Genomic DNA, 12,244 nt, shown 5'->3' on the forward strand with positions numbered 1-12,244 from the left:
TAATATCACAATAAGATTTTATCTCATTCACCAGAGAGGCAAAAATGCTTTTAACCCAGTTACTTCTCTAAGAATTGATCCTACAAATCTATTTGTACAAGGCCACAAATATTTATGTATAAAGACAGAGCTAGAGAGTACTGTACTGTATATAGACTGAAAACAATCTAATCATCCATAAACAGATTAATAAACTACATCCACACACTGAAATACTATGAAGTCACTAAAAAACAAATATTTTGACACTGAAATAAATCTATTTACTAACAGTTTGACAGGTACTACAGTTTGCTCTTCGATGGTCAAAATTTTACCACACGTCAACACCTCAGTGGCATAGGCTTTGCCTTGTTTACTGCTTTATCTCTTACAACAGTGCCTGGCCACAGTAGATATTCATGAAATATTTATTGAATGAATAAATCTTTGGCTAGTATTGTCTTCAAAAAACAAAGAAAAAGAAACATGCTATTCTGACTATCTCGCTTTAGAATTATCAAGTGTTTGTTCTCTTCGTCACCATGGCACACTCATCTAAGACACTCTATATATTCTTTGAAAACAACTTTGTTTCTTGCCAAATTTAACTCATGTTATTTTACATCTCACTGTTAAACATCCACTTTAATGTGCATTTCTTTTTCCTTCTTTTTCCTCTTTGGCATGCTAGGAATCAGACCAAGGGTCTTGTGCACTCTAGGCAAGTCTTCCATTAAATTGAGCTACATCCCCAGTCCTTGAATACACTATATCTTGACAGTAACATTTTAAGAAATGAGATATATCACAGATTCAAGGTTATGAAGTGATTTTTCTTAATGCAAATCAAAAGAATACATTTAATCACCAGAGCTACTAGCATAAGACTACCTAGATAAATGGTCACAAAAGTAGGCAATGATTAGGACCATTCACTGAGGTAGGAGAAAAAAATTTTATGACTTCAATTTATACACATTTTTAAATATTTTTTGTTGTTGTTGTAGATGGACAGAATACTTTTATTTATGTTTATGTGGTGCTGAGTATCAAACCCAGTGCTTCACACATGCTAGGCAAGTGCTCTGCCACTGAGATATAGCCCCAGCCCTCTATATACATATTTCTAACCTCACTCTTTCATTTCTATTTTCAATGTTTTATTGTTAATAAGATGCATATTTATGGAGCATTCATCATGTTTCAGGTAATGTTTTACACAAACACTAATTCATTTATATCAATAATCCAGTAAGATAGATAAAATTATCATTCCATTTTACAAGTGAGGAAACTGAAGCGAGAGTTGGATGTTTGTTTTTTGGCAATTTGCCCAACTGCAAACTGAAAGAGGAAGGATTTAAAGCCTAACATCAGATCCCAGTTTCTTAACCACTGAATTACATTACATATAATAAAGTAGTTCAGTAGTATACGCATATGATTCACAAATAAACTTTCATGTTTTGCAGACTCAAGCTCAAAGTTGTGGGGTTTTTTTGTTTATTTGGTTTTTTGAAGATAGAGACTCACTATGTTGTACAAGCTGACCTCAAACTTCTGGGCTCAAGTGATCTTTGTACCTCACTTTCAAGTAACTAGGACTACAGGTGCACATTATTGCACCCTTTCTTTGACTATTGAGGATAAGTCATCAAAAGAGTACAGAGATTATGAAATAAGAAATACTGGAAATCCAGACATGGTGGCAAGCACCTATAATCCCAGATACTTGGGAGGTTGAGGCAGGACGACTGGGAATTCAAGGACTTGCAACATAGTGAAAATCTGTCTCTTGTGTGTGTGCTTGTACAGATGGTTTCATTCCTGTGTTTAAAACATCCAACTAGGCAAATGTCTATTAAAACATCCAACTGGGCAAATTTCTATAGTAGTTCTCCTCGTTTGGAAAAATATTCCTGGAAAGTTGTTTAAAATTTTAAAACCAACTGTGAATTCAATCATAATTCTCAAGAAAAAATAATCTCAAAATGTAATCACACTTTAGTTTTCCTTTCAATACACATATCTAATTCTCTTTAATAAGCAATGCAAGAAGAGTTAATTAAATGCATCTAAATACTGTTCACATAATAATCTAAGCATAAAAAGTCAGGCTTAATTTCCATTTCAAAGAAAAGTCTTAATAGCTCCATAAGATAACTAATAAAGCTATGGCTAAAAAGACACCCAAACCTAAAGAAGAAACAACTTCTTAGAGAGCTCAGGTAGTTTGATACAGTCTATAATACCAGTTTCAACTTTCTACACTGTTTTTTTTTTTTTTTTTTTTTTTTTGCGGGGGGGGGGGGGGGGCAGTACTGGGAATTGAACCCAGAGCCTCACAAATGCTAGGCAAGCACTCAGCTACATCTCCAACCCTTTTTATTTTATTTTGAGATAGTCTCACTAAGTTGCCCAGGCTGGCCTACAACTTGCAATCCTCCTGCCTTTAGAGTAGTTGGGATTATAGATGTGTACCACCTCACTGGGCTCAATTCTTAAGTTCTATAAAATATTCCCATCATATATGATTTAGGAAGAAAATCAATTTGGACCTGAAGTTAGAAATAAAAATAAAATAAGTGACTAATCTGGGTGGATTAAATTTTCATGAAAATAAAAGAAAATAATGTATATGAAAACAATATATAAATCTAAGATATTAGTTTATCATGTAACATGACAAAACAGATAAACAAGATAAAGAACTCAAGTTAGTAGAAAAAAGTCTTAGAAAATAAATCATATGCCATATAATATTTGAGATAATGTCACTAGACTGTAGAATTTGCTATGAGCCTGCCTTATGGACCTTTATATTCTAAGAATAGAATCCAAAATTATTACCACATCCAATACACCAGTAGTATGAAGTCAGTAATCCTACTTAGGTTTGTAAATTTAAGTAGAAGAATGAATAAAAACAGAGAGAGTAGGCAATAAGTTTTAGCAGAATTTAACAGACTGATGTAATTTAATGAGTCAAATTACAATGGCTCAAAAAACATATGCTGCATATATTTTTGGTAATAATACATATTAGATATTTAGTAATATATTCATCTAATACATTACTGCAGTTAGCAAATGACCAAACAATAAATGAACTTTTAAAAAGGTGAAAGAATTATATGCAAATGAGTTCCTGTATTTTTCTAAAAAACAAGTATTAGTTAATTTGGCTACCTTTGGTCCTGAAACTGGGTGGATGGTATTTTTGGTAGATAACAGATGAGGAAAAGTATTCTGGAATGCAAATGCAGAGGAGACAGGATAAGAAATCCCACAGCTTGGGTAAATCAGTCTACTATCAACCTAAAAATAAAAACATGAAAATGATTAAGGATAACAAATAATTCCAAATAGTTTTGCTTATCCAGGAGGCATTATTATCTGTTAATTAATAGTTAAAGAGTGCTATCTCTGAGGCCAATTTTATCATGACACCATAAAGCTATGTTTTGAAATAACTTAAACAAATCCTACTGACCAGGCACAGTGGCACATACCCATAATCTCGGCAACTGGAGAGATCGGTAGGATTGCAATTTTGGGGTCAGCCTCAGCAACTTAGTGGGACATCTGGGGATGTAGTCCTGTGATAAAGTACCCCTGAGTTAAATCCCCAGTAACTACCACCCCATCCTCCCACAAAAAAATACACCACTGAACTGAACAATCTTGGATCATTCCAAGTTTCCCGACATGGAAGGTGTTAGGAAGGATAGTGAGTCATAAATCAATAGCTCAATTAGAGATAAAAATAATTTGCTGCCAAACTGAGTAAAAACAAGATTAAATAGGCAAATTGAGATAATTATTTGCTTTGCACTAATTTTCTATATAGTAGCATCACCATTAAACAACAGCATGAAAACAAAGTTTATTTTTGTAGGAGGTCACTTGAAATCTTCAGAGGCAACTGTGTAGACTGGAGTGCAGTTCAGTTGGAGAGCACTAGCCTAGCATGCTTGGGGCCCCGGATTCAATCCCAAACACCGCACAATAAAAATAATAATCAAGAAGCAACTGTGTATACAATGGCTATACAACACAAACATCCTTCACACAGCTATTTATCTTCAGTCATTCCGGTTAAGCCTATCAATTTTTTTCAAGTTTGTTATTCAGCTCCAGGTACTTCCTTATGTACCATCTTCCAATTTAGCAGCAATCCTTTTCCTGTTTTAGACACGAAGTACTATTTATCAGAGTGGATTAAAAATTCAAGTAGGCATTTGAATTTTATGTTCTCCACCAATGCCCTCCAGTCAGAGAGCACCAGAAAAACACTTAAAGGTATAAAAACTGTATTAACTCTTTGAAATGAAGGCGACTGCACACCATTAGGAATCATGGGGAGTTTCAGTGAAGAGTGTGCTAAAAGGGACTTATTTATTAGATCCAGGTACGTCAGGTAATTTAAGTGAAAGTTTAAGAAAGTAGAACTTTAGTGTGGACTGGAAGCTATCGGGAAGTAAGGATAAATGTATATATGGATATCTAAATAAATCCCACTTAATAAAGGAGGAGAGATGCATTAAGGTTAAAGCTATACCTGGCTGAAAAACTAACAGTCATTCATGTTAGTTAGGACTAAAGGATGCTTGGCCATCTTTGTGGTTTAGCAATACTGGTATTTTAATCTGTATTTAGACATGATTTACAAAGTATTCTCACTTTATCTTGATTTATCATAGGTAGAATGACCTTGTCTCATGTTGATATTCTGTGAAATTGTTGTACTCAAAAGGAGAGCCCAAGGTCTACTTATGAATACTAGGCAAGTTCCTACTAGCACCCAGATCTAGTCACATGATAATACTGGGACAACTCTAGGATATAAAGAGTTGCTTTTCTTATTCTCCCCTCTTATTCCTTGCCAGGAAAAAGCAAATGATCCAATTCTGGAAACTAGAAAGCTTATTAGCTCATAACCTGTTTATTCTAGCCTCTAGAGGTAATAAGCCTAATAGAACTTTATTTTCTCACCCCTGTCCCCACGTTTTTTTCTTTTGCAGCTAGAATTCAGTTGAGGCTTTTTTCATTGTTGTTGTAAAGCCTGAATCCAAACCCTGAATTTTTTCCTCTTGAAGTCTTCTAAATGTTTTTTTTTGTTTTTTTTTGGGGGGGGATGCATGTACACATGTTTTAAAGTCTTTAGCAGAGCTGGCATTACTTTGGTGAGTTCAGAAATTATTTCTATGCCCAGTGAAGACTTACAAAGAAGTGTGTCCTGGAAATACAGCCTCTTTCTTAAGAACAAGTATGCCTATGCCCCACTTCCAATGCAGCTTATACTGTTCTTCAGTAGGACTTCAGTCTCTGTTAGTATCAGCACCTTAAGTCACAGAGACTTCCTAACTGGGAATAATTTTGTTCTGAAAAGTCATTAATAGCTTACCACATTCAGGTTAGGAGAAATTCCACTTCTGATTGTGTTGCTGCTGGAATGTGCAGGAGGAGTGGTAGAAGGTCCCAACACATCTTGCTTTCTCACTAGCTGATTTTCATTTAGTTCTTTATTTAACCATGTGATTACTTAGAAAACAAGAAGCAAGGTAAGAAACTTTTGACAGATTTTAGTTTTTTAATCATTTTAAATATTTAAATATCGTAAGCGTTTTTAAATTTTAAGTTTTCACAACTGACATCACAGTGGAACAACACAGGTTCATCTAAACTTTTATTATTAGTTTTATAATTAACTTTTATTATTTTATTATTTTATTATCTAAGAAGCACATATTTCTGCTCAGCAAAAAATATTTTTAAGAGTTCTGTTTCCAGAATGGTATCAACAATTTAATTGAAGTTAGCAATTTTATTTCTGATCCCAAATTCTACTTAACTGAGAAAATGCTAATGAAAACAAAATCTTATATTTTAGTTTCTAAAAATTCACATTAATACTATTATGTTAACAGCAATTTTTAAAAAAAGAATAGTGAGGAATTTAAACAGTAAAGTACAATCAATATTTTCAACACCTTTAATTTTGGGTCATGGACACATAATACAGTTTTCTTTATAACAATAATTGTTTTACAGGGCAGATGATATAATTTACCACAGTAAAGACATTAAGCATTATTTAAAGCAGAAATTATTTGTATAAAGCAAAATCTTGATTAACCTATACTTTCATGAATTCAAATAAAATTTCCAGGTTAAAAATAAAACAAAACTCATTTACATAACAATATAATATACTTACACTTTTCATTATTTTTTAGAAGTTCTTTGCTTTCTTCAAGTTTTTGAACTGTAGCTTCTAATTGCTCCTGTAATTTGCATACCTGAAATATCAATACTCATAGTGAGTCAAACAAAATAAAGGTTAAAGTAAAAATTGAAGAAACTCTTACTATTAACTAAGTGATTATTATTAATACTATTAAATGAGAATAAAGGAGTCAGCTCAACTATGTGATCAAATATTTAGGTGTATATACATAAATACATACACACTGACAACTATCCATATATTCTGAACATATTTGAGCAATTAAGATATCTGAGTCATGATAACTTTTCAAATTTTAAAGTTTATTAATCCATATTGACTCTAGATGATTTTATATTTAAGACAAAAAAAAAAAGTCCAAAGCCCAGTCTTAAAACAGAAATTTTTAAAATATGAGGAAGCTTACTATATTTTGTAAATAAAATAATCATAAAAAAAATTAACTACCTCTTGCTCCTTAACTCGGAGAGACTGTCCAACATCTTGCAGTTCCTTTTGTTCCTTTTGTAATTTTTCCTCCTTCTCAGCCAAGAGTTTTTCTTGCTGAATAGTAACTGTATTCTTCAGTTTCAACTTGCCCATTAGGGTTTTCAGATCCCCTTGTAACTTCTTGATAATTTCATTTGCCTGTAAAAGAGCGCCATATGTAAATCTCTACAATCCAATAAAATGTTAATATTCTATTAACTTTTTAAAACAAACCTTCAGGAGTTCTGCTGATAATGATTTTATTGTAGCTTCAAGTTTTCCCAGTTGTATTTGATTTTTCTCACCATTTTCTTCTAAAGCCACCTGATTTAAAAAAAATAAAATGAATAATTAGGGTATTTGTGTTTGTTTAGATAAAGCATCACTCTAAATGTGCTCATCAATTTGTTTAGAAAACTTTAAGGACCTTTTGTTCCTGGATTGTATCAAATGCTTCTTTTGTTCTTAAAACAAGCTGATCTTTATCCTTGATTTCTTGTTCTAAAACTGCCACTTTTGTTTGTAGCTGATTAATATGCTTTTCTTTCTCATGGCATTCAGCATCTAGTGTAGAATTTTCTCTTCGCAAAGAAAGGACTTCTTGCTTAGTTCGCTGAAGCTCCTAAGTGGGGAAAAATGGAAATTATGCATTATGACAAAAAGAAACTGGCTAGTCTGGTTATCTATAATCAAGATGTTGAAAATATCAAAAATGTCCTTAATGATTTTAAAATTCTAATAGATTTAGATTTCATGTCTAAAAGACATGAAAATCTCTAATGGTATGTATGAATTATAGACTTGCAATAAAATACATTACTAATTCAATAATATCAAGTAAAATAAAACAATCCCAATTTATGAATTACTACAACTTTTAAAAACATTCAACAAGAATATTGTGATATCTTCCCAAGTGGAAGTCAGTCACATCCTCTGCTCAGTTTTATAATCAACTTTTTTCCCATATTACAAATGATCTTTTCACGTCAATAAATAATGTTTCTGAACTTTCTGTTGGTTCACACTTTAGAGCAAAAATGGGCAAATGATAATCATTAATTAAAAACAGATTTTTTGAAAAATCTAGAATAGATCACTTCTCCATCAGCTAATACCAACCCAAATGTAGCTAGTATACAAAAGTCCAGTATATAGTATTCTTAGTTACAGTTTCTAACAAAAATTGAAAAGATTCCCCACCACCACCACTGTGCTGCTATGGATGGAACACAGGGCCTTGCACATGCCAGGCAAGCACTCTACCACTGAGCCATACCACTCAGCCCTAAAAGATAGTTTTATAATATTATAGTATGATGGCTTTAGGAGCACAGACTTTGACATCAGACCAACGTGAACTCAAAATGGGGACTCACCTGTAGTAAGAATTACTTAACCACCCTAAGTCTCAGTTCCTTCATATATGAAAAAGAAATGATAAACAAATAACTCATAAATTATTTCAACCTTCACAAGAATCCTTATGTAAACTACCTAACATACTGACTGATACATAGTAGATACTCGATGGTAATAATTATTATTTTAAGGGTATAGTATCTAAAACTGTCATTTTAAATAATTAAGTAACTGAATACTCAAAGAGATTTTAAAAAAAAAGTTCCCAAGACTTATAATTTGCAAGCACTCTGCAAATTTTAGAAGAAATACTTTGTTTGAATTATATAAAAAGCAACATAATGAAGACTATTAGTATACTATCCAGTTTCAGGACTGAGATAGAAAAAATTATATAACATTATAAAGAAGCGATTAGACTCCCAATGTACCATGCATGAAGTCTGAAATGTTATAACTAACTGGCGTGAAAGGTGAAGGGTATTGGCAAAAATAACTGAATATCTATTGTCAAGGCAGAACTCTTATGAGGATCTGAACATAAAATAAATCGATCTTTTGGGTTCTAAGCATAACTGACTAGTGAAATTAAGTCTGGTTATCTTTACTTTTAAATATAATAAACTAATATCTACAAGCCAGACACAGTAGTATACCTTAAGTTCTAGCTATTTGGGAAGCTGAGGCCACAGGATCATTTGAGATAAGGAGATAAAGACCAGCCTGGGCAACACTGTGAGACCCTATCTCAAAAAACAAAACAAAAACAAAAAACAAACAAACAAACAAACAAAACTACATATACTTTTTGATAATTCATGTGATAATAAAGTATAATAATGCTTCTAGGTAGGAGGCTATCATCAGTATCTAAACGTCAACAAATGTCCTATGACAGTCAAGATTTTAAAACTTCTCTGATGGCCTGGCAATGTAGTTCAGTGGTAAGAGTCTTTGCCTAGCATGCCTGATGCCTTGAGTTCAATCTGTGGCATACAAAAAAAAAAAAAAAAAAAAAAATTCTGGTGCTTAAAAAAACAAGGTAGTACCAAAGGTAGGCAAATAATAGATGGATTTCAATGCTCATTCTTCCCTAGGCAAGTTACTTAACCCCTCTGTAACTTACAAAACAGGGATAATAATAGCACCTAAAGAATTGTAAGAATTGAGTGAATGTACATAAAGCACTTAAGTAGTAACCATCACATATCAAATGCTCAGTACTGTTATATCTTTACCATTATCACTACTATCATTGGACACTAAATATACTGATATACTGCGTAGGCTCAAGGAAAGAACTAGCCCTGTCACACTGAATACCCCATGAGATACGGATATTGCACTAATATTAAAAATATGTTGAAAAAGCAGAAAGATGTGCCCCAAGAACTGCTCCCCCAGGTCCTAAAGATATCCAAGCTTATCTCAATTCTGTTCTGAATTCACTCTTTTTATCAAATTTCAGTCACTTTGGCTAATCTGAAATGATTATCCTAACACCATTAAAGATCTCTGTGGTGCATCCAGAGAACCCCATTCACACAAGTAATAAAGTAACCAAATTAAAATAAAGTGATCAAATTAAAACATTCTTTTAAATTAGAATGGGGGGGGGGGAGTCAACATACCTCTTCAACACCAGAAAGTTTTGCTTTAAGTTCTCTAATACTGGAGTCTCCTTTATATTTCCTTTCAGTTAGGTCTTTATTAACTGTCTCTAACTCTGACAATCTGTTCTGTAGCTGGTGGATATTTCGTTGATGGAGGATTTCTAAATCTTTTTTCTGTTGTTCATGCTGCTGTTGATATTGAACCTGTACCTATTATAGAATAAAAATATATGAAAAAGAAAAAAATCACAAATATATGTAAAGATTTGAAGAAAAACAATCCCAATTTCTTCTTTAAAGTTATTAGGTTTCCCTATTTTGAAAAAGGTCTATTATCGTTTTCATGAAGGAGAAAGAAGGCCAATAAAGGCAAATTTACCATTGTGATCTTGTTCATAAGATTCTACTTCTCTTAAACTCAAATATGTTTGAAGTAATGATCATCAAGTTAAAAGAATATATGATTAAGCAAAAAAAGAAAACCAAAAAATAGTATATCTAGTATGAACATATTTGCATTAAAAAAAAGCTAGTATATAAGAACATTGTGCTTGCTTAAAGCACCATTGTATTTTTTCAGTTCTTAACAATCAATATAAGTTTTATAACAGAAAAACATCTGTAACTGTAAAACTGGCAAGGTTTAATCACTGGTCCAATCTCATAATCAGTAGTTATATTTTATCAACTATAAAATGTAAGCACAGATGAAAAACTGCAATCTCTGATGCCTGTTGGAATCACACGTGCTAATAAGCACTATCAAATTCAAAAATCCTTTTAAAAAGAAAGTATATTTTTCTGATTATGAAAGTTACACATGTTCTTAAAGACACAATGGGAATTACAGATAATATATAATCCCTTATAGGAAATCACTCTTAAATATTTAGGAATATTCCTTTCTTGTCACTTATATATTCATATTAACATCACAAATATATGTACCATATACATAAAATTATGAAATAAAATCAAGATATGAACACAATTTAACCATGATTTTCATCCCTGTACCATTTACATGCTCTCCCTTTGTAAATATTCCATCCCATAGTTATTGATAATTCACCTAACCCCTGCTGCTCTAATATAGACATTTTAGTTTCCAATTTTTCACAATTACAAATAAAATTATGATCAATACTTTTGTACACAGATCTACAATCCAAAATTAAAATCAGTTTCTTATAATCAAGGTACAGACTGAAGACTATAAACAAATATAAAAAATGTCTGATAAAGTTATGAAACTGGTCAGGTATGGAGGCTCACACATGTAATCCCAGAGACTCAGGAGGATATCAAGTTCAAGGCTAGCCTCAGCAATCTGGCAAGGACCTAAGCAACTTAGTGAGACCTTTTTCAAAAAAATAAAAAGGGCTGAGGATGGAGCTCACTGGTAAAGCACCCATGGGTTCAATCTCCAGTACTGAAAAAAAAGATAAAAAAAAAATTGCATTCCAAAAAACTTGTTCCCATTCAAATTCTTGCCAATAGTACAAGAGAATGTCTCTTTCATAAAATACTCTGAGAATCTTACAATTACTACTTTGGGGAGTCCCTCATTTTTTGGAAAGGGGAAAATGACAAAAACCAGGAAGGAGCCCATATAAAAATGAAAATACAATCATGTAAAATACTGAGAAAGTTATAATGAAAAAAACTAGAGTAAGCCTATAAAGATGCTAGAGGACAATAGAGGACAAGTGCAGTACAAATAACTGGTTTTACTACAGTCCTTTTCTAGAGAAAGAAAGAAAAAGAAAGTATGAGTGATAGAATTACAAAATATATATTTCTACTTTGTTTACTTCTGAATCATTTGAACTTTTTAGAAAAAATATATAAGAAAAATGATTTCCATTCTGAAAGACTAATCTTCGGCAGGACAGTTTCAGAATTACAGGAAAATAATAAAGTCCAATAGAAAAGGGACAATTTGTACAGGTAGAAGCAATATTTGTCAAAAGAATATTCTATATGGGCTTTACTTAGAAGGGAACACAGTAGTTTTAGAAGAACATTAGATGTTTGGGGGATGAATTTATAAGAATTGGAAAACAAACATTAATAAAAAATTCTATGAAGAAGAAAGTAAATAAGTAGGATCAAGAAAAGATGAGTGATTCTACTTGTTACTAGGACTTTCCTCACAGAAAAGCTACTATTTTTTTTTTTATTGTAAACAAAAGGGATACATGTTGTTTCTCTGTTTGTACATGGCGTAAAGGCATACCATTTGTGTAATCATAAATTTACATTGGGTAATGTTGTTTGATTCATTCTGTTATTTTTTCCCTTCCCCCCACCCCTCCTATTAATATAAAGAAATCATTGTAAAAATAATTAAGACTACTCAGTATATTGCTTTTTAAAAGAATGAGAACTAAATATGACCTGGCAAAATTAACCAATGATGACAGAAGTCAGACAAGTAATGACCTCCTAAAAGAGTATTATATAAATCAGGAAGGCACACAGAGGAACTTAGAAGGGTGGTACAATTTTCCAAATCTTAATTTTGGTGAAAGTTACACATAAAAAAAATCATCCAGCTGTATTCTCA

General features: G+C 32.2%; 1 protein-coding gene across 1 annotated transcript in view; it reads right to left on the reverse strand.

Annotated features, from left to right (window-relative positions):
• SASS6 (SAS-6 centriolar assembly protein) overlaps window positions 1-12,244 on the reverse strand; it is a 35,987-nt gene that overhangs the window by 12,512 nt on the left and 11,231 nt on the right. The window contains exons 8-14 of the mRNA XM_079110696.1: window positions 9,694-9,885; window positions 7,128-7,322; window positions 6,935-7,024; window positions 6,680-6,859; window positions 6,203-6,284; window positions 5,390-5,526; window positions 3,172-3,300 (exon numbers count right to left, since the gene is read on the reverse strand). Of these exons, the coding sequence (XP_078966822.1) occupies window positions 3,172-3,300; window positions 5,390-5,526; window positions 6,203-6,284; window positions 6,680-6,859; window positions 6,935-7,024; window positions 7,128-7,322; window positions 9,694-9,885 (1,005 nt within the window). The remainder of the gene's footprint in view (window positions 1-3,171; window positions 3,301-5,389; window positions 5,527-6,202; window positions 6,285-6,679; window positions 6,860-6,934; window positions 7,025-7,127; window positions 7,323-9,693; window positions 9,886-12,244) is intronic.

The sequence above is a fragment of the Sciurus vulgaris genome, assembly GCF_902686455.1.
Source record: "Sciurus vulgaris genome assembly, chromosome: 1".
Lineage (NCBI taxonomy): Eukaryota > Metazoa > Chordata > Mammalia > Rodentia > Sciuridae > Sciurus > Sciurus vulgaris.